The sequence below is a fragment of the Drosophila bipectinata genome, chromosome 2L (genome assembly GCF_030179905.1).
Source record: "Drosophila bipectinata strain 14024-0381.07 chromosome 2L, DbipHiC1v2, whole genome shotgun sequence".
Classification (NCBI taxonomy): domain Eukaryota; kingdom Metazoa; phylum Arthropoda; class Insecta; order Diptera; family Drosophilidae; genus Drosophila; species Drosophila bipectinata.
In genome coordinates, this window is record NC_091736.1 from 20,584,957 (window position 1) to 20,608,550 (window position 23,594).

General features: G+C 40.9%; 2 protein-coding genes across 7 annotated transcripts in view; both read left to right on the top strand.

Annotated features, from left to right (window-relative positions):
• bun (TSC22 domain family member bunched) overlaps window positions 1-23,594 on the top strand; it is an 88,709-nt gene that overhangs the window by 46,771 nt on the left and 18,344 nt on the right. Inside the window, exon 1 of one of the 6 annotated variants that reach the window (XM_017244219.3) lies at window positions 18,522-18,780. The exons of the other annotated variants lie outside the window; for them this stretch is intronic. Coding sequence (XP_017099708.2) covers window positions 18,635-18,780 — 146 coding nt within the window. The 5' untranslated portion in view covers window positions 18,522-18,634. Of the gene's footprint in view, window positions 1-18,521; window positions 18,781-23,594 lie in introns of those variants that run through there. 6 annotated transcript variants of the gene reach the window in all.
• On the top strand, window positions 4,027-4,925 carry t-cup (tetleys-cup). The gene has a single exon (XM_017244222.3). It carries the CDS (start codon window positions 4,166-4,168, stop codon window positions 4,796-4,798), a length of 633 nt encoding a protein of 210 aa, XP_017099711.2. The 5' UTR covers window positions 4,027-4,165; the 3' UTR covers window positions 4,799-4,925.

Consider the following 23,594-nt stretch of genomic DNA (forward strand, 5'->3'; position numbering starts at 1 on the left):
GGTTGTGTTGTGTTGTTTGGTGTTCCATTATGAAAACACTCTCAAGGCGAAATTGTTGTGTCTTGTTTCATGCTGGGCGCCGTGTGTGTGGTGGGGGATGGATGTTTTGATGTAAATGGGAATGGAAATGTGAATGAGCTGGTTCTTTGGCACAGAGCAGCGGCTCAAGGTTCTCTGCCGGCGGCCGCCAACTCTTTGGACCGAGTACTTGGCATCCTCGCCCTTCCGAGTGGATAGAAGTGTGGACCCTTGACGAAAAAAGCACTTGCCCGCCTCTCTGGCGAACGTGACTCGCCTTCAGGTCGGCAGTAGGTACGGATTCAAAGTCAGGGTCGTCGAGTAACATACTGATACCTGCTACAAAGTACACAAATAATTTGGGGCCTGGCAATTAAATATGCTAATTAATGTGGCCAGCACATCAATTTATCATTTTTTGTGCGGCTCTGTCAATGGTTCTCTGGAGAGACATCTCATCATCTCGTACCCCCCACTTTTTGCTTGTGGCATCTCTAACAAGTGAGTCTCTATACACTGCCGCGTGTTCAGAAGCAGGAGCCTCCAGCCACAGCTGTCATATTTCTGGTCGGGCTGTCAACTAGCTGTCAGCCGGCGCCATTTGTTGCACTTACAATGCCCGGAGGAGGCAAGAAATACGCAATTCGACCTACTGCCTGACTAGAGCCAGTCTGCGGAGACTTATTACGAGGCTGGGCGACTTGACACTTGCTGCCGCAGATTAAATCGCTCGAGAGTGGGGAGATACAGGCAGACTGAATCTATAACTATTTCCAGTCTTTCTATAGCTCTCATGGATTAGTTTCTTGAAATAGCAGGTCCTATAACACCTGTAAGGGTGTATAAGCTTCGGCTCTGCCTCGAGATTACTTCATTTGTTACGCAAGATATCTCAATTTTGTCATCTCAATTTTCGTCTATGATGCGAAGCTGTGACGGGCAGGCCGCAAAAACGCCCTGTGGCATGTCGGAGCTCTGCGAATGTTAATTAAATACTTTACTCCAAGCTGAAGCTGAAGCCCGGCAATCGGATGTCCCGCCCACTCGATCACGTACACACAAATGCCATCATGCCACCATGCTACCATCATGCCACCACACGACCCACAGCACACTCTCACTCGAATTATTACAAATTACGAAAAATTGGCAAGAGCTGCAAGGAAATGACATCAAAATTGGCCAATTGCTTTTGAGTTGAGTTTTCTTTTGGAGTTGAAATGATTTTTTATTCGAAAACAAGGTGCAGAGAAGAGGAAAACGTTAGATCGTTCAAGTTAACTTTAATCAGTCGCTGAAAATGAATTTAAAAACGCTTTCCCAATAACTACGCTAACCCGATCGATAAATAACCAAAAAAACCAAAAAAAAACAACCCTCTCCAGCATGGCGGCCACCGGAAGCCAACTGAGAGCAGCTACAAAATGGCTGCGCTAGCTAGCAAGATGGCGGCCAATATGGCGACCAGCAGCAGCGACCCCCAGCTGCAGCAGCAACCGAAAATGCCACAACAGCCACAAAACGCCAATGTAATGCCAGCTGCCATTATACAGCCCGAGTACTTGCTTAACAATGATCGCGGTTTGTTTAAGGTTTATTGTTTTATCAAAGATTTCATCGGGTAAGTAAAAGGGAATACATTTACTGCAAAAATAGCTCTTCAATTGGATAAACAAGAAGATACTCTTTAAGAAAACTATGCATGCTGCTTTGCCATTTTCCAAGACGCGGTTTTCTTTCAGATATTCATGAATTATACACCAATTCACAGCATATCACATTCACACTCTCCTCCCCCTTTCCTAATCGGTTAAAATTATATTTAACACCTTTATGGTCGGGCTTTCATTATTTTTGAAATTGTGACACCCTTTATGGCACATTTGTTGTTTTTCTTGTGGAACGCGGCGCTTATCGTCTTTCATGATGCACACACAGTCTCACAGTTCCCACCGTGTTTGCCTCGGCGTGTTTGCGCCTTTATTTGTTCGTATAATTCATATTTAATCAACTGATAATATAAGAACCATTTCCATCGCGCCGACTGCCTGGCCCGCTCCGCCTGCTCCAATTTCTGGGCTCCTGGTACAAGGGATGGCATTATCACCTGCCCCGGCAGTCATTTGATAACCGTCGTTTGTTTGATAAAGAATGTTTCACGGCAGGCCGGGAGCTTTGTTATCGCTTCAAATATTAGCTTCATAGAGATGCGATATAAAAAGCTTCAGATAGGGGCTATTTATGGAGTTTACATCTAAAATTAAGATTCTAGATAAGGTACAAACAATTAAAATAAAAAAAAAGTTCGATTCAGGACTCTATATGCATCTTAATTACTTTGCTTTATTAATTTGAGAAGGTGACTAGAAAGAAAAATGACTAGAATTGCCTAGATAGTCTATATAATAACTAAATAGTGTTTTTTTTCCCAAAAAAGCTAGTCCGTTAACCAAATAGCAGATTGTGAAAGAAACAGTGTTGATTAACAAGTGTGTTGTTAACCCTTAAACGGTGAGTAGGGTTTTATTCTCCTCCTTTAATAAAAACAAACAATGTTCTCTTTAACTTTTCTCCATTATAGAAACATGAATTATTTTTTTAACTATATTGAATTCGAAATTATTTTCTATTTTAAAACAATTCAAAATAAATTAAATTTTTAAATGTTGGTAGGTTAGGTGAAATATTTATACCCTTGCAGAGGGTATTATAATTTTGTCCAAAAGTGTGCAACGCAGTGAAGGAGACATCTCCGACCCTATAAAGTATATATATTCTTGATCAGGATCACCTCCTGAGTTGATATGAGCATGTCCGTCTGTCCGTCTGTCCGTCTGTCCGTCTGTCCGTCTGTCCGTCTGACCGTCTGTCCGTCTGTCTGTTTCTACGCGAACTAGTCTCTCAGTTTTAAAGCTATCGTCTTGAAACTTTGCGCACACTCTTCTTTCCTTTGCACGCAGTATATAAGTCGGAACGGCCCGGATCGGCCGACTATATCCTATAGCTGCCATATAACTGATTGATCGGAAATGGTATAACTTTGGTGTTTTTAGAGTTAGAGAGTTCAAATTTGACACGAAAGCTATCTTTGGCAAAACATTACGACATGCCAAATTTCATAAGGATCGGACGACTATATCCTATAGCTGCCATATAACTGAACGATCGGAAGTGACCCAACTTTCGTTTTTTTGAAGATAGAAAGCTGAAATTTAATACAGATTCTATTTTTGGTCAGTTGATCTAACGTACCAAATTTCATAAGAATCGGCTAACTATATCCGATGTTTGCGATATATATCCGGTTTTAGCTGCAAGGGTATATAATTTTCGGCTCCGCCCGAAGTTAGTTTTCCTTTCTTGTTTTATTATAATAGAATCATAATAATTATTATGGTATATTAAAGCTATATTACATTTATTGATCCACTTTCGTTCGTAAATTTAATTCCTCCATCCCATGCAAAAATAGAAAAAGTCTTTTATTTCACGCATTAGAAGATAAATAAATTTTAAAATATGGAAAATATTCTCCTGAATTCATCTTCAAGGAAGAATTTTCTCCGTATTGTAGACTTGTATTTTGTTGAAATATCTAATTTTGGAAGAGGAAGGCTCCACTTCCATCTAGTGATTATCTCAATTATCTCTCTCCAATCAAAATCGGTATTAATTCTATCTTGGAGTTTTTAAAAGTAACTAAATTAAACCACTTCATTTTAAACTATTTATGGAATATGTCAAGGAAGGAACAGGTTATATACCCAAATCATATCTATGTAGCTTAAAACCTTCGATGTTATATAGATAGATTCTCTACTGGAGAGATGCTTTGATGCTTATATTGTGTTCAAAGACTTCTTAAGCAAAGCATCAATTTACGCTTAAAAACACTGGATAGTAAAGGACTAAAAATGAAACGAAATTTCCTCATACCTCATAGTTATTGTATCATGAATCAAAAAGCCCCTAGAATTACCCAGATCGTCTAAAATATCTAGTAGCCTAGGAGTAACATAGCAACAGCACACTCGTCTGCTCGAAATATTCAAACAAAATAAAAAATACCATCACGGAAAGCGTTAGGCCACACTAGTCCCTAGAAACAAAAATTTATAATTTCGCAAAACCCTATTTCGGTCCAAAAATGGAAGTGGAAGAGATCTCGGGAGACTACGTCATTGTAGTCGGCGTTGTCCTGACACTGATTGTGGGCATCCTCTCCTATGTCTGCGCTTATGTTTTCGATTTCAAAAGCAAGAAAGCCGAGCAGGTAGACTTGAAGAAGAACTTGGCACCCAGAGAGCTGCCTGCGCTGGGAACTATAAAGTTAACCCTGGACCAACTCCTGGGGTATGACGGGACTCGTAGCGACGGCAGGATCCTGGTGGGTCTCAAGGGGAAAATCTACGACGTGTCCAGCGACTTGCAGGAGTTCGGATTGGGCGGAACACTCAGCCACGTGGCTGGGAGGGACTTTACCAACTACCTCAACCACATAATGCGGAGCAACCAGACGCAGACCAACTATGTGGACCGCTGGGAGGCCATTCTAGAGACCAACTACTCGTGTGTGGGATTCATAGTCGATGAGCGTGGAAAGCCATTAGTCGAAGGCACGAAAATAATGGATGATGAGGATCAAGACGCTGCAGTTCCAGAAACCAACATAGTGCCGAACGAGGTGTTGGAGACTGAACCCCTTCCCGCTGCTGAAGTGGACCAGAAATCCCTAGAGAATCCTATGGTTGGATTGGCAGCAGCGACCTCTGAAGCCTAGACTCCTAAAAGTTTCAATCCATTCCGATTTCAAATTTCAAATATTTTCCTACACTCTTTGCTACGCTCTCAGTTTTGTGTTTTCTAAAAATTATTAAACCTGAGAAAGGCTCAACTCTCTAAAATAATATCGCAATATTTTATATATGTAGTATTTATCTATATAGTATCGCACCCTTCATGGTCAGCGATAAACGTCCAATTAGGCGGTGTTTTCGATTTGACGCTGTGGGACATATCCATCCAATTTATGAATCGTTCTAGAGCCATCTGCCTGCCAACTGGCTGACAAAAGAATCTTCGAAACCGAAAACATGGGAGGGTCCTAGCCCATTTGATGCCCGAATGCCCGAATTCTGGCCATCAACACCCACTCGCTTGGTGGCACAAATCACGGCCCGATGATTGCCAAAATTGGCTAACCACGAAGAATGCAATTTTCCTCTTAATTTTGTGGTGTGACGGGGCTTTTGGCCAACAAATTGCACTGTGTGACGTCTTTTGGCAGGCAGCTCTTGCAAATTACTTGAATCTATTTCTACAGATAGCCACACGCTTATTTTTTTCATCTACCTGATTACGGCCATTAATTAAATCAGTTCGTGCCCCTTGGTCGGTTTTGTTTTCATCTTCATTGTCGCGGCATTTGCGTCGTTCTTAGAACTTATATTTATTTTAGACATAAGCACTTAAAATTGATTGGAATTGGATGGCGATTAATTAATTGATGTTTATTTTTTGCATTTCTTTGCAGGTAAGCGTGCTTCCATTCCCCTAGAGCGTGAAAGACAGTAAGTTAAATAATGATATCGGTGGAATTAGTAGCCTGGATGTCAGCTGAGGGTTTAGTATGCTTCACAGAAGGGTTAATGGGCATTTAATAATTGAAAATAATACTACAACTACCTTTTATAGAATGACATGTTTAAAAGAAAGCAATTGTTGATCCAACTACTAGTCTTTTTATACCCTTGCAGAGGGTATTATAATTTTGGTCAAAAGTGTGCAACGCAGTGAAGGAGACATCTCCGACCCTATAAAGTATATATATTCTTGATCAGGATCACCTCCTGAGTTGATATGAGCATGTCCGTCTGTCCGTCTGTCCGTCTGTCCGTCTGTCTGTCCGTCTGTCTGTCCGTCTGTCTGTCCGTCTGTCTGTCTGTTTCTACGCGAACTAGTCTCTCAGTTTTAAAGCTATCGTCTTGAAACTTTGCACACACCCTTCTTTCCTTTGCACGCAGTATATAAGTCGGAACGGCCCGGATCGGCCGACTATATCCTATAGCTGCCATATAACTGATTGATCGGAAATGGTATAACTTTGGTGTTTTTAGAGTTAGATAGTTCAAATTTGACATGTGAGCTATTTTTGGCAAAACATTACGTCATGCCAAATTTCATAAGGATCGGCCGACTATATCCTATAGCTGCCATATAACTGAACGATCGGAAATGACCCAACTTTCGTGTTTTTGAAGATAGAAAGCTAAAACTAAATACAGATTATATTTTTGGCCAGTTGATCCAACCTACCAAATTTCATTAGGATCGGCAGACTATATCCCATAGCTGCCATATAACTGAACGATCGGAAATGGTATTTGGTAGAAATATCAACTTTCGTATTTTTGAAGATAGAAGTTTGGGTCTTTTTTTAGATTTTGTATTGAAATAAATAGGATTATATATTCCTATTCCCATAAGGATCGGCCAACTATATCCGATGTTTGCGATATATATCCGGTTTTAACTGCAAGGGTATATAAACTTCGGCTCCGCCCGAAGTTAGCTTTCCTTTCTTGTTTTTATTAAATCCCCTTGATAAATCCCCAGACAAGCTTGTAAGCGCCTTGCCAGCGCCAGTCTCTGTTGGATCTGGATGTTTGCACAACTTGAGACCGTTTAATAATAACCGAGTCCGAGTTGGAGTTGTGCCTGGAATATTGACTGTTAATTAAAGCCGCCACTCAAATATTTGCCTTGTGCTGCTGTAAGTGCTTTAAAAACAAAGCCGATATCATCAGGCACACCTGGTAAATCCTAAAGGGAGTTCTATAATGCAATAAACACAAAGAAATGGTTCTCTCATTAGAAACATTAGCAAATAATTATGAAAATTCATATATTCTTCAATATGCGGAAGGATTTCCTGCCTTTGGTATCAGCCAACGATGACTAATGCTCTAAAAATATTTTCTGACTAAACAGCCCCAAATGGCCGGGCTTATCAGACACTTCCACTATAACCCCCTCATAAAGATTACGGCTGGCCAGATAAGACTAGGGTTCTTCGACAGCTGGCGTCTTCCAATGCCCTTCAGCCAATTGCAATTAAATGCCAATTAGACATTTATACAAAAAACCCAACAACTATAGCTAGAGATATAGATCGTATGCTGCACTGTAGAGGGAAAGCAGCGCATAAATTTCAGCTTTAGCTGAAAACTATTTTTGCCGCCTCAACATTTGCTCAACTCTAATGAGCCAATAAATTCGCATTACGTATACGCGCAGGTGGCCAGCGTTTGTAATTTGCTTAAATCAGAAAGCAAAGCTGAAGCGTTGCATTTTCCCGTCCGCCTTTCCGCCTCTGGCTTTTCTTTCACTGAGGCCCGACCGCGGCCGATCGTTGCTTATAAATTTCACGCTGCCTCGACACTTGTCGCCATTTCTTCGCACCCCATTTTCTTCGTTTTCATACTCTGCAAGGGTGTACCATCGTTTTGCTTATGAGTTTGAACTATTACACCCCCATAAACGCCTGCTTTTGGGGACATTTAGTTCAGGAGTATTGATAGTTTGATAATATTGATAACTGATATTGGTAGCTTTTCACTTGACTTGATACTTTATCATAAAGAAAGAATAAAAAGAAATCGCCATAGAAATTACTATGAGAACCAGAAAAAATCCGTATTGTATAATATTTACTAAAAGTTATAAAAAAAAATTTTGTTTTAATTTTAAGAATTGTGGGGGAATAAATAAAATACCATATATAAACCATACCACCATACCATACCAAATACCGTACATTCTTACGATGAATACTAAGGGGCCTTTTAAGGGGCAATATCACAGTCACTAGGATGTTGTAAAAATTAAATTGTGCGGGAAAAAACCTTAAACTCGTTTTTTTTTAATCCCGGTTTGTTAAATTTACTCGCAGCATACATACTTTTCCATTTTTTCCTTGAAATTCCCACTTTTAATTTTCAAAAACTAAGTGAAGTGAAGTTAGTGAAGTTTTTAGTGAAGTTATTAATTTTTTTAAATTAAAAATTGTGGGGAAAATGGGTAAATAAATAATTAGGACCTTTATATTAGAAAATGTATGTTATTTTCACTCATAATATTCTGTAAGGTATTCTATACTTTCAACAAAATACATTTTTGTGTTATAAAACAGTAAGGATATTACATCTTCGACATAAGCCAAAGTAGAGTCTTCTGTTCCTGCTACTTTGTATTTCCTTGTACTTTGCATGTCCAAGCTTATGACGTTTGTTGTCTTTCTTTCTCTGCTCGTAATGTTCCGATAAATGACTATTTGCTTAAACGACAAAGTCAGATGATCAACATGGAACATTCGATAAGTCTGTGCGGTCCCAAAGTATTCGCAAAATATTGCTTTGTTTACTTTGATATTTTTTTTTTTGGATTTCCATATCTGCTTTTATTTGTCGAGTGGTTTATAATCAAAGAGTTCCTGTCATTCGGTTATTGTTTGTTCCTGTGACGTCAAGTGATGAAAGGCCTATGAGCATCTGATCTATAAGGTTTAGGTCCTAGGCGTCTTATAGTTCTGAAGCATTACCTTCTTTGATACTGATTTTAGCTCTCATTCTGACCTAAGCTTGTTTCTAAGTTTGTTCCCAACAGGATCTTCCTATCAATATAATTTACATATGACTTACAATATAATTCCCCAGTCTGAAGCCTCAAATCCTTGCAGATTAGTTTGTTGGCCTGAAGACTCGATAAGGGCTTGATAATTGTGGAGGAATCTACCGCCGTATTTTAGTTACCAACTCAGTTTTGAATATCTGCGTGGCTCTTTCTAGAATCTAGATAATTGCAAGCCTTTTCAATAAAGCCCCATTCAGAGAAGGAATATGGTCTCAAGTCGTCTCCTCCTCTAGACACCCACACGCCTGATACCCTCCCCTCCCGGACCACCTGAGCAACTCTATTTGTATTCCCACTCCACCTATCACTCAAAAGTAATTATCGGGCCCGATTAGATAGAGCTCCGGTGATAAGGCGCCCACTACGCCACTTTCGATGTAATCTGCTGTTTTTCGCGTTTTGTCTAAAATGTTCGGCTGTCGGCTCTTTCTTGTTATCGTTCATAGCCTCGGTGTGTGCGGCCATCAAAATTTTGCTCCAGCGGCACAAAAAAAGAACAAATTTAAATAAAAAAAGCTTCGGCTCCGGTCGGGTGTATAAATTTTGTTTCTCGCCTATTTATTCGGCGGTGTCGTTCCCAAACTAGAGAGCGGAGAAACGCAGAAAAATGTATTTTTGAAAATAATTTTATTGCTGCCGCCGCCTGCGTCGAGCGCTGCTGCTGCTGCTTCGTTTTCGTTTTTCGTTTTTGGATTTTTGTGTAAAATCAGTTTTCAGTTTCTGGTTCGAACTCAGTAAACAAAAACTTGTCGCCGGCGTGAGACGCGAAACGGGAGCACATCTTCGCCTCAAAACATTACAAAGCCAACATCCAACAGCCGCCAAAAGTAAAACTTGTGCTGGTGTTCAGTGTTTACCTAAACAATTGGCTAGAGTTCGAGTTGAATGCTCGCCAAAGGTGTCTGCCTGTTTTTTTTATCTTTCCGATACGCGTCGAGCGATGACGTGCTGCGCCACTGTGTCTCTACCCTGACCTTGTTACTGTCCGATTGTGAATTCTGCGCTTATTTATCTCCGCCGAGTGAGCTCTCTGTGTACTGGCCAGATACGGATCGGATCTATCGCACGCACAATTTGTCTGAATCGAAACCGTCCAAAAATAGCCGGCCAGCGAACACAAAATGGGGAAAACGCAAAACAACATTTCGACCAGCGACTTTCGGTGGTCCAAAGATTTCCTCTCGTTGGGATGTCTCGGAGGGAACTTTGCTTGCAAATTAGTTGTCGAACAAAGGTTGCCCAACTGGTCAGATACTTGCCAAGAATGTGTCGATCACTCCTCAATTTATTTATAATAAATGTCTTTCAAAATATTGCCAAAGGAATGTCGAGCGTCAACCCTCGTTGGACACGTTCTCCCATTATCTGTGAAATTCCTGTCGTGTCTAGAAGACCTTTCCATCGAGGGAAGCACTAGCTGCTCCTACAATGTATCTCCCAAGTGCGCAGAATGCTGTGCTGTGCGTATCTTAATAGATAAACTTAATTGGTTTATATTTATTTTTAGTCGGCTCTTGATTAATTGCCAAGCGAGGGGCTCCTCCAGCTGCTTCCTCGCATTAGTTTCTGCCTTTTGGCACGCTCCAGGCCAGCCACCAGCCACCAGACAGCGCTTAACAATTTGTCAGAGTTGGCCCGCACAGCTATAACCACATTGTATGCAAAATATATAATGAAATTATAAATACAATTGGCCAACGACGTATCGGGAGCTGGGTTCGTGTTGTTTTTGTCCAAGTTAAGTGCATGTTTCTCGCGGCTTCTCTCGGCCCGACTCGTCTCGACTCTCTGCTGTCGCGGCGAGAAAAAATTAATGCAAAATTCGAAAATCCAAAGCAATTTTTGTATTTAGTTGTCGTTCGACCGGCTACAAAATTTGTTTGCGTTTCTCCTTTCTTCGCCCGGTTCCGATTCCGATTCCGAATCCGATTGAATAACAATTAAATTGGAAATATTTCGCCTCTGTCTTTACATAATCTGTTCAGCTATCAGCCTAACAAAGTGTTATCACAAAGCTTATAAATCAAATATATAGAAATAAAAGTAAAAGCCAAAGAAACTAAAGTGTAAAGACTTTTGATAAAATGCTAAAATATCCGCGCACCACCTCCTCCACCTCCTCCGGCTACTTCGACGACGATGATGCCATGATGAATCCCTACCAGACTCCGCCGGCCTCGCCCCAGTCCGTGCCCCAGTACCTGCAGCGCCACATGGTGCGAATGTTCAGCACCGAAGTTGATAAGTAAGTCGCCCCCCTCTGCAAGCCCTGCACTCACCTTTGACAACCTTGGGAATGCAAATGTCTCTAACAAATAACAGTTTAAATTTTAAATGGAAATCACAGGCCTCATGCAATGGATTTATGCCTAGTACACCTTGTTGTTCGAGACCCCTCCTCATGAATATGCATATGAGGGAGGTGGTTATGTAAAGAATGGATGTGTGTATAGAGGGATAAAACGGTTAAGATGGCATTATAAACTCTAGTAGCCCTTCCAAGGTCTAATACAAGTTTTAATAAAGGAATTTCGACAATAAACTTAAAATATCTTGAGGCAATCAGTTATAATTCATTGCATTGTATAGTTATGGAGCTTGTAGTCGATAGCCTTCTCTCCAGCCTTTTTAAACCACCTACACTCTACAGTACCGAGTCTATACCCACCACCCACTGCTTGCAACCAGAGAGAAGGACGCGTTCTCCACTGATATCAGATACCCTCTCGAGAAACCTGACTATGGCCCGTTATTTTATTCTCCTATATTCGATTTGGTTTATTTATTCGTTCGAGTGCGGGTGGGGACTGCTGCCAACGGGCTGTTGTTTATTTTAACAGCCACGCGCGCACATGTGCCCCCCCTAAATGCCATTTTTGCTGCCCTGTCGCTTGACCGTTTATCGCATCCATCGCTCACTGCATTTCTAATTGCAAAATGCAGTACGTATTATAGGGCCCTCTATAAACAGCCTAATCGCTTTTGTTCCCGGATGCGGCATCATCTTAATGGTTTCTACGGGAAGTAACGGGTTTGAGGGCTCTTTTAATGGCTAGATACTCGGTTAGCGCATTTTATTTTATTTTTTTTCCAAAAGATATGAGTGTTGAATAATAGTTTCTATATGAGAAGTATAAATACTCCTCCTATTCCAAGTTCCACAAACACTTTGCAACAAAGTATGAGAGTTTGAAAGATTAAAAATTCTATTTTTTGCTAATCAAAACCAATAATTATAGATGATGACGTCTGGTTCTACTAGTTGAGATCCCTAATACTGATTAATAATATTTAATTACAAAATAGTGACTTCATTTCGGAGATCTCCAAAGCATGTGTTTACTAACTACGCCGCTCATATCGCGAGATGAGTTGTGAATAGAACAATAATGATATCTGGCCTGATCATGACGTCATGCTCGAAATAGTACTCACGCAATACCCTTCCGTCTGGAAATCATAGCCTCCTTCCAGTACAGCCTTTCTTGGTTTGTAATTCACGCCCAAAACTGAACAATGGGCGGTAATTAGGCGACTTTTCATGAATGAACTGGCTTGAACTCGCTGGCTTACATGGATATAGGCACGGAAGAGCTTGAAAAGCCCAGACTTCCACCGACTTCTATAGTAATGGCAGGGGGGATGGGGATGAAACCACGCCCCCTCCTAAAAATAACTGCAAAAAGTTTGTCTTTTTGTGTCAACGACTGAAAGGTAAATGCACCTGGAAAGGTCGAGAGCGACCTTTGACCTTTTCGTGCCCAACAGCGGTTACAGCTATGAAGAGTGTGCCATGGTGGGTGTGGGGGAGAAACTCTCAAGTGGAAAAGCGCCCATAGTATTCTAGAACATGAAACCAATAAATAGGTTTAACCAATCGTTCTCCTATATCTGATGACATATGTGGGAAAGGATGAGTATTACTACTTCTATATTTGTTTATAAAAAGAAGCTTACTGCCAACAGCTGATGCTGCTTTAATCAACCTGCCTACCGAGTCGAGACGCAAATAGCGATAACACATTAACCTTGACATTAAGGCAATGTCGAGTCTTGACAAATGGAACGAAATACAAAAACAAGAAACAAGAAGGCAATAATTAATCTTTAGCGATGGTTCCAGGTGGGGTATGGACATACTCGTATAATGTTCAATAAATTTTGGGTGAATGCTAACAAAATACGTACACGAAAGGTAGATACTCGCAGCACCAAAAAATAAACACCAGCGGGGGGGATAAATGCCCGATTCTGGGGGCTAGGGTGGAACCGAAGATGCTCGCTTTGAGGCGCTTCCGCTGGCCATCTATTAGCGAGTCTAGGACCATAAAACTTACACATGTTGGCCCGAAAAGAGCAACTATCAAGGTCTAATATGTAATTTTTTAGAAACGGTTGCTGGTTCTTGTTTTAGGTGCCTGACCGGAGCTAGACGGGGGAATGTTATTCTCAATACAAGCCCGTAGAGATCTCTCCCGACTGTATAGACACGCCAGTCTATATATACTCGCTTATTTTTATACACTCGTGTGTGTTCAGTAACGCACATGCAAATTAGATTGGCCATGAAAAGTGTTTTTTGCTCGGCCGCGTATTTTCTTCAGGTGTTCGGCGCTAAAAAGCCTCCAACCCGCTCACCTGTTTGTGTGAAATGGATGTTGTTTTCGCCAAAATGTTTCGTGCTTTGGAGGCATTAGGCAGCAAATAGTTTCTGAATTAACTGAGAGATTTCCACAAATGTGAATCAATTATTTTCACGAGGAATGTGAGTGTTTTTGGCGGTGCAGCAGCTGAAGCTGAAAATTCATTAACCAAACTGGCTTTTAATTTTAGAATCGAATGCTGCTTGCACCTTGTGTGTTTACGTCATTGGCAGCACTCTACTGGCCTCTGAATGAATGCATATTGGAAGCCGAGCAATTAAAATTAAGATGCCCATAAAAAGTAACACAGGTTATCAACCACACCACAGGTGGGTGGTGTAATGGCTAGGCGACCAGCTCCCAAGCCAACAAAGACACTTTGTTTGTCTGGAAAGCAGAACTAGAAACTGAAATCGCTGAAAAATTGATAATTCACAACCCGTCTATAGCCCGGCACTATCGCGGGTCGCAGCTTAAGGTTGATTTGATTGCACAAACACGTTTCCATTTCCTTATTTTCCTGGCCACTTACAAGATTAGCACGTGAAGCATGAATGATAGTCGGTAGTCGAGCGATAGTGCTTTTAGATTCCCGGTGAGGTAGACCCGGTTGTGGTTAACAGACCAGACCAGTCATAAATACATAAGTCTGGCCTCTTACTCATTGGAGGTATGGTTCGGCCTTGCCTGGAGTTTAAAGGGCAACTGTTAGCCTATCTGCCGTTCCATCCGCATCCACTTCTCATCTCTGATGCGGCTCTTTGTTGGCTTTATGACTCAATTAAAAGATAAATACGCAAAGTGCAAACATCTCAGTGCTCAGTGAACGCCGCCGAAGGGGCACATGACGTCAGCCATCAGCAAACATATTGTCGAAAGATTTATGAATACTTTCGGTCTAATTTCGGACGCACTTTGGGAGATGAAAGCCAAAGAGTTTTCCTAATGGGACACTCGCTGCCAGTGAGTGCTATTGACGCCCAAGTGATTGAAGGATGATCTTTCTGAAACCTTTATTTTTAGAGTCCTTATAGGCCTTACTGATTTATGATTTGAAATCCTGCTGTCGAATGGTTCTTGCCATCTTATAGTTGCACCGATTTCTCTCGTTGTCGGCTGTTTGTGATAATTATTTACCTTTTATGACTAAAGTCTTTATTTATCTTTCCGATTGACGCCTTGCGGACTCGCCGCCGACGTCAGTGGTGCGTGAGTGAAAGGCAGAAGACCGCATCCGAGTTAACCTTAAAGGTTTCCCACTTTGGGAGAGGTCTCCTCCACAAATTTGCATAAAAATTTAATTAAAAGGCGTGATGGAATTTCAAAATGGGCATTTTCTGAAGGAAGTTCGGAGGTACATCTAAGGGGTTACGTTTTAAATATCTCCTCAAATAATCACTTGCAATATTTATTAACGACCTGCGGCCAAACACCAAGTTCGAATTAATGGGGGATTGACATGTCAGGTGGAAATTATAGAGAAATTCCCTCAAATGGTTAATCAGTGCTTAGTTTTTTCTGTTTTTGTGGCAATCTCCACCCGCTCTTGTCGAGCCGCAGGGAGCTGAGGTCAAAGGTTGAACTTGACGTGAGCTTTCCTTTCGCTTTTCAGCAACTTGTGGCAAGTTTGAGTCGGGTCAGAGGTGCAGGCACTGCCTAATGACTTGTAGCCTGGTATTATATGGCTGGCATTGCCTGGAAAACGCTGAAAATGAAAGTAACAAAAGGCCGCCGAGCGGAGCTCACGACTTTTAATGAAAGAAACAATATGAAAAGGTTTTAGATACTCTATATTTTAATACATTTTAAAGAACAGATTAAAGAAGCGATTAAAGAACAGCCTCTTTGTAAGCAAATACTTTTTTTTAGAATTTTTCTATAAATATATATTTAATTACAAGATAGAGTACTTCAATCTGAGGCTTTATTGGCTCACTACTTAACATCATTGTGGTCCGTCGCTGGGGTTGTTCGTGGCGCTGTCTTGGGTTTCATAACAACAAAAAACAATGCCTGGAAATAACCATCTATCTTTCAGTCTCGGCCGCAGTGCAATGTTCACAGTTAGGCACAATGTTTAGAGTTACACAATTGTTGTTTTTTGACCGGGCCTAATCCGGCTGGAAACATGTTGCCAACTGGCTGGCAGAGATCTCCTTAGGCTGTGCTCCGCTAATTGTCGGGGAGTGGCGCGGCCCCCGATCCCCAGTGCTGTTTTGTGCGAAAAATCAACAGCCACACAGCTGTTTGGCCGCCCAACGAAGCCCCATACAGAAATAACACTCATTAACTGGCTGGTTTTCCAGTATTTATTGGCCCGGAGCTCGCTCGATTACATTTTATTTCGTATCTGTGTATATTTTCGTACATCGTGTTGGCACACGCTCTGTCCGCCAGATATGAATACCAAATAAGCTTTTGTTGACATTTATTTGCTCTTTTTGGCTGGCATAAACAATTTGCGCGAATAATTTGCATATTTTCGTGATTTTTTACGCTCTTTTCGCAGCGAAACAGCAATAATGAGGTGAAGGAAATCAAGGTAAATGGAGATCGATTCAGGTCAGAGGAAGTGTTTTGGTTTTTTTTTTTTTGGATAATAAGCTATCAAATAGGTATATGGGATATAATGCTACATATATATGAACTTTTTGGAATAAAAATTTTATTTATTTCAAATTAAAGTTGGGGGTGTGGTTGCACACAAAAATAGTGAATTATGAATAGAAAAATCTTTATATGGATGTATGTTTGTATATATGGAGGTTATTTTAGTCATTTATAAAAAATTATTCTAATTTTTCTCCAAGCATACAATTAATTAACCTATTTTTTCTCTTATTTCCAGGTGAGTTTGTCTAAACTTTTAACTAAAATGGTCAAGGGTAAGCTTTAAAAATGTGTAATGAAGGGTAAGCAGGCATTATCAGTTAAAATTGGTAATATTCATTCAAAGTGGTTACATAACACTCCTTGAAAACAGAAAGATTTCGATATCACATCGAAAGGATAACAAAGTCATCTGACTGGAGCAAGATAATAAATAATATCTTAAATCGTTTCCTTCAAGAAAGCAACATTGTAAGAAAAAATTGTATGCTTGGAGAGCTAACTGGGCTTCCATTACAAATGGTGAATATGGTGGGTTGGTGGGCTGGTGGCTTGGTGGGTTACAAATAAACAGTTAGACCATGGGTTATTGAGCCCTCAACGTGGCAGCTTGTCATAGTCAAGTGGCATAGAGAGTCTCTTTGGCGTGAGATGCTGCTGCTGCTGCTGCTGCGTCGCTTGGATGGATTTCAAAAGTTCTTTTGCCGTTACACCACGCGGAGTGCCTCTGTGCCACGAGGGCCTCTCCCGTGCATTCTCAGTTGCTGACAAACCAGTGTTGCCACAAATATCCACATAAAACAGCTAGATAGATGATCCATTGCAGATAATCCGCTCTGAGAAGATCTTGTTTTTGTATTTGAAATTAGAAGTTTTTTTTTCAAGTTAAAAATCTTTTTATATATTATATCATATAATTACATTTTTATGAAAATATATATTTTTAGCCTGAAACATAGATACAAGATATTTTCACCTTCAAGGTGTAACAGCTGTAAAAGAGCTACAACCACAGTGCTGGCCATCCCACTTGTATGGATTCGTTCTCTCGGATACTCTCTGTATCTGGAATTCAGCTAAAAAGCTTTCAAAAGCAGCCATATTGCTTTTCCACTGCCTCGGTGTGTGTGCCAGAGAGCGGAGAGAAGTTGTCTCTCTGCATCATAAATTAACTGATTCGTTTGTCTGCGGTGTTTTTCTGGTTTTATTTTTGTTTGTTTCCTTCGTGTTTTTTCTGTGTTTATATCTTGTTTGTTTATTTCCCATGCATTTGTTGTTTGCCTTTAACACGAGCCAACCAAAAACGTGGTCCGGCCCTGAAAATATTTCAGCTCTTGGGGCGCACACTATAGATAACTATAGATGAGCAGATCTTGTAATATTGTTGTTCAAAATATTTGAAAAAATATACATTATATAATTGCTTTAATAATAAGTTTTGGGGTTTATTAAAGGAAATATTAGTCTATTAGTTTTTAAGCTGTTAAGGACCATATATGGTCGGAATTATACTAAACTGCATATGTCAGTTACTATCTTAAAAGATTAAATACTTTAGCTTCTAAGCTGCGACTTGCTGCATTTTTTGGCATCCCTGCTACTGGAAGTGCAAAAACAACTTTCGGCTTCAGTTGAGCTTCTCTCTCTCTGACCAACTCTCTCACCCTGGCTTGGTGCTCCGCGACTCTCCAACTTCAGCGGATAGCTTTCAACTTCAAAAGCCACCACTGAAAGCTGTTGTAACCTGGCTGGTTGTTGTTGTTGCTGTTCTTGCCGTGTTCAGCACTCTCTCGCAGCGACAAAGGCAGCCAGCCAGCCACTGCGACCATCCGCAGCGACGTCAACATTTTCAGTTATGCTGAGCAGTTCTGTCATTTCAAACACGAAAATCCCCCAAGAAGCATAGTCCATTTTACCGCTTTTGTCGCTTGTCGCTTTTGTTTTATTCCGTTGCTTGATTGTTCGTTGTGTGATTTAGCCACAGGCTCTAAGAAAATCGTGTTTTTTGGCGTGCAGTTATCGTTGTTCGACTCTCGAAAAGAAAGTCCTTTTAAAATTGTTAAGTAGAAAGTACATCTGCACCCTGTTGGAGTTCAAAAAAAGAATTTGTTCAACCAAAAAGGACAATATCAGCTCGAAAATCAAAGAAAAAAACGTCTCGCGCGTTTTTTAACATTTTCACTCAGTGAGAGGACGCCAGAGAGCCAGAAAGTAGGCGAGAGAACTTGCTGAATTCAGCCGAGAGAGTGAGAGAACGGTGCAGTTGGCTCTCTCCGTGCGGAATTGAAAGAGCTCCCCAGTTCAGTGTTTTGTTTTTTTTTGTTGTTTATAAAAACATAAAAGTCCAAAAAGTACATGTGTATGTAATTGCAAGTGAAACTCTTCAAAAGGGAGGCTAGATAAGAGAGTGAAGCACAACAGAACCCAATTAACTGTTTGCTCGCAGATTGCTCTAGTATTTGTGGCTCTCTTGCCAGTGTGTGTGTGTGTGTATCCAAAATCGAATAAGCAGCTGAGGGGAAGAAAAAAATAAAAATATTAATAATAAAAATATTAATAATAAATATAAAAAATAAAACATATTGTATTGGAGAATTGCAACAAGCTAACTGTTAAAGAAATCAAGTATTGTAACGGGAGGATATTCGGTTATAAATACAGTTATAGCGATAATGAAAACTGAGACCGGCAGCAATAGCATCAATAACAACAACAGCACCAGCAAAATGGACTTTGACATGTATCCTAATATTTCGGGAAAGCAACAGGACCCTGTCCGCGAAGTTGTGATGAAATATATAGATTATTTTCTGCCAGAGTGAGTATGGATTCCTACTAGAGTTACATATAGGGTTATTGTCCAAGCTGATATGGAGCTTTGAGGAGGTCACTGGAAGATAAAGTCTATTTAGTTAGGGATTTCGGTCTGTTGGCAATACAGTAGCTCTGTAAGCTCTGTGGACTTGTTGACTCTAAGCCTTATCTGGGAGGAGATAAAATTGTTTTTGAATTGGCCTACACCGGATGGCTGAGTTTGGTAAGCTATTGACTAAAGACTAAGGTGGTGCTCTAAAATAATAATTTTTATGTGGGGCAATGCCTCAGGATTACTTTCAACAAGCTTAGTCTGTGGGAATCTGCCCATCTCTTGGAACATTTTGGAGTGTATTTTTAGATGGGAGCTTATAATAGAAAGATAATCTTGCCCGGCAGACAAATTAGCTTCTAGAAGTATTCCTCTAACGATAATTGGGAAGCCAAATGGTGACTAAGTTATCGTTCTGTGAACTAGGGAAGGGACTAGGCTGGAAGGGACTTCAATTGAGCAGGTGCCTATAAATAGACTTCCACTTCCGACCTGGACCGGCAGCCAATTAGCAGACACCAAGCTGATCCACAAATTGGCACACCAGCTCGTGCCCGGCAACCCAGCTCAGCTGGCGCTTTTTATAGGAGCCCCACGGTGCCCCAAGGTGCTAAGTTGTGGCCAGTCTGGGGATGATTTCTTGTTCACACATAAATATTTGTCTGTTGGATAAGAGGGCGGCTCCGGGGGCTAATTGTATTGGCAAATTAAGTTCTGGTTGGATAAGAAAGCGCCAATTGGCTAGAAAAGTAGACAAACTTTGCTCAGTTTCATGCTCACCACAAGATCTGGCTCTTTCCGATCCGAAATCAACGTCATATCTCACTAAAAGTACCTCTATAATCGAATTATGCACCGCCGACTGGTTTCGGCCCGCTTCCTGCCAGTGGGGCCTTACATCATCGGAAAACGGGCCAACGCATCGTTAGTCGAATAAAATACTATTTTCCTTTTTTTTTATCGGGCTGACCTCATTTCGTTTTTGTCCGTTATGTCCAGTTAGACAACTTGTTGCCCGAAAGGCAGTGGTGCGGCCGGAGGAAAAAGCCAGGAAAGGAATCCGAGTTGGAGGAGGAGCAGGCCGCCACGCGCCTTCATGCTGCGGCGAAGCCTGCCAAGTTGGCGACATTTCTTTGCCATTTCTGCTGCCTTTCGACCGACCGGCTCTTCGGACACTCTACGGCTTCCTACAATATAAGTCGTGGAGCGAACCGGTCTTGGACTTGGACCACATCGGGACACTGAGTTTATCTGTTTTCGGATCTCACTTCAACGGTTTCTACTCGGCTTCGTTTCTACAAAAAGGCGTTTATTTTGGTAATATTTATGAGTTTAATCGGGTTAGGGCCAAAGGATCTGTCTTTTTTTTGGTCAACTTTAATTTCGCAACTTAGTTTCATTAGTGGTAGGGTCTGTATATTTTTTCTACTTTAAGCTGTTTTCGTTGGCCAACTTCCTGGAGCTCTCACAGTTCCAAACACTTGAGATCTTGAACAAATAAATACTTCCCATAAAGGGAAACTCTTCCCGGACGTGGGAGATGGTTTCAGTTTCTCGAGCTATGTTTTGGAAGATAGCTGAAATCAGCAATTCCGACAAGTTTGGTTTCTGCTGAGGCTTCTGAGGGGAATCGGTGCAGAAAGTGCTAGAACAGCACATTTGAGAGAAGCGCTCTGCTTCAACATCCGCAAGTTTTCAATTACGGAAGTTCCCAAAGCGTTTCGTATTGTCTTGGCCCTTCAGATACCCCTTGATATTCGAAAATAGCTGGGGAAAATGCCAAAGAGCAGCGACACTCGTCAACGGGTTAGCCTGGCACTTGGCCAAATAATGGCTTATCGAACTGGCCCGATATCGATTCAAGGCACTGGCATACGTCGTGTAATTTGGCAGTCAGATCGAGTGAAAAAAAAGGTAGAGTTCAGGCACGTTTGTGTTGTCTGGCCACCTCAATGAGTGGCGCCACCTGTTGAACGACTGAATGAAACCGGAACATGATAATGATGGATCTTTAAACAGCTACCTTAGCTTTTTGGCAATAATTACAATATTAAACATATAATACATAGTATATATAAGCTTTTAAGTAAATAATTTATGTATTCTTTATGCTCCGTCACCCTTTGCTTTCGATTTTTGCTTATTCTGCATAAATGGTCGAGTTATTTGTTTCGTTTTCCATCGTCTGACACATTTGTGCCACATTGCAATGCGAATCTGGCCATCACGTGATGCGGTAAGCAATACCCGAGCACCCCATTAACGGCCAAGAAGAGGAAAACCTGCCAAAATATTATAATTTCGAACGCCGAATGAACTTTTTATAAATCACCGCAGAACACTGAGGGCGAGTAAGTAAATAAATAAGTGACATCATGCTTATTTTTAAAAGATTTCGACAGTGGCGTGCGTCTGTCTGGCTTGAACTTTAATAAACTTTGGAGGGCTTTGGGTGCCTTATCGTCATTTGATTGCCTTTTCTTAAGACCCTAAAGCTCAAATCTTTCTCTAGTTATATTAGACCGACTAGAAAATCAGTTCTGTAATGATTAAGTGATGCCTGCACCTGTGTCTGATTGCGAAACTCTGTCGAGAACTGATGGCGAAAGTGTCTACCTAACATGCCATGATGCAACATACTTTTTCTCCACACCGGAGAGCTGATTTTGTTGAATAATTGTATCGTAATAGATACCCCTACGCTAACTTGAGCTTGGCAACCGTTTAAAGATTAAATTAAAGTTAATTTCCCGGCAAAAACATCAGAATCGGCGCCATTGACCGCTGGCCGCAGTGACATTGGCGAATAAGTTGCATTTCGCTTTATTTATTCCGAGCGGATCTCACTTTTGTTTTTCGCAAATAGCCCAAAGAAAGAGAACAAAAGTCACGACATGAGTCATTGCACCCAGGCGTCTGGATGCATGGGCACGACTTTTACTTTTTCTCGCCTCCTGTTGTTTTTGTTCAAGTCTCGGGGTTCGGGGTGAGCGAAATGATATAGAAAGTCATAAACTCTGTCGAGGGTCTTGGTTTCCTTGACTCCTCCTCCTCGGGCAGGTCAAGAAACTCCCCGCGTTTCGTCCTTGCCGAGTGACTCAGGCGTAAATCCCATGTAGCTGCCTCTTCAAGCTTTTTATTGGAGAACCCCAGTGAGAGACTAATTACTCCAGACAGTTAAAGTCACTAAACTGATTGGCTGTTGTTCCATGTTCCCAATATTACGATTAACTGCAAAAAACAGACCATCTGGGATGAGTTGGAGAATACAAACTAGCAAAAATATTACAGAATTCAATTTCCGATGGTTTGTGGCTATTGAACCCTGATTTAAGAGTGTGCTAAATTAGTTGCTTATTTCTGCTTTTTTACTCCAATAAAATCATCATTTTTATGGCTCCTAATGTCAAATAATCGATAATTATGCTTACTTGTATCACAACAAAAGCATGTCTAGGCTTTTTGAAAGTGAATCACTCTCGCATAGTTACATTTTTCTCCATTCCCTCATTAAGTGACACATTTTCAACACATTTCATTTCTATAATTAGAAATTATTGCGTGAGACCTGAGCTATGGAAGCCACAAGAAGCCCGATAAAATAACTGATAGCAATAATTGTAATCGACAAACTCTTAAAAGGGAGTTGCGGAGTTGATTGTACGATTTGGAACAAGATTGCTAAAAGTATCTAAATTATGTCTTTGGAAGGGGAACTTTAATCTGTCCTTGATTGTATCTTTCCATTCTCCAAGCCAAATCTCTATAAAGTCTCGATAAAGTCTCTGCTGAGCTTCAAGGCAAACACTAGAATACACCGACCTACCGCTCCCCTAGAACACCATGTATCCCAATATGGGTTAAGCCTTTTTCAGCCATTTATTGGTTGTCTTTTATGTAATCGGAATTAGAGTTGCAGAATTGCAGTGCTGGCTTTTGGGAGTCTCTCGCCTTTTCTAGTTTTCGCCGCTGTTGCATAATTACAAGCCAGTCGATCGGGCCCATAATGCAGCCGTGTGCACTTTTGCCGCCACTCCGTAATTAAATAAGTATGTGTGCCAAACGGATTTGGTTCATATAGTACACCACTCTGTTGCATAAATCCATTGTATCGTATTTAAATCGAATCGATGTGATTACAGACCGACCGCTCGCACAATTCATCTTTCTCTTCGGTCTTATGACAGTTTAATTGCCGGCCTGGCATTGCAATTAGATGGGGAGATTCGGCTTTATTCGCCAAACTCAAGCGGAGGAAGTTTTATTGTCGTGCTGACCTCAATTCGGGGCTGTCATCGGCAAGGTCAGATCGCCAAAAATAGCTTCCGTTCGAAGGTCTCTTGTCTCACCTGAGCGATGGTCTGAGGCGCACAAAATGGCAATTTAAATTTGCTTGATTTGTTTTTAATTGAGTCTTAAATGAAGACTCGGGCTGATAATGGGTCTATCTATCGGTTGGTATACCCTACATAGAAGAGGGTGTTTTCATTTTGTCTACATGGGTGCCGGGTAGGGGCAGAAATAGCTCCGATGTACCATAGGAGGTGTTTCGGAGCAGAGACAGCTTCGATCTACCATAGAAGATGTATAGTAGAGCTCGAAATAAATCGATTTATATCGATATTTTCTAAGAAATGTTAGGAAAAGATCGATTTAAATAAAAATTGTTTAAGGCTTGAAATATTAAAAATTATAAACGTACATTTATTCTTCAAATAGTTTTTATTATTGTGTTTTTTCGTTAGCGCAAGTAGCATTACCACAAG

Excerpts from the sequence above, each read along its gene's own strand:
- t-cup (XM_017244222.3), top strand. The coding sequence starts at position 4,166 with ATGGAAGTGGAAGAGATCTCGGGAGACTACGTCATTGTAGTCGGCGTT.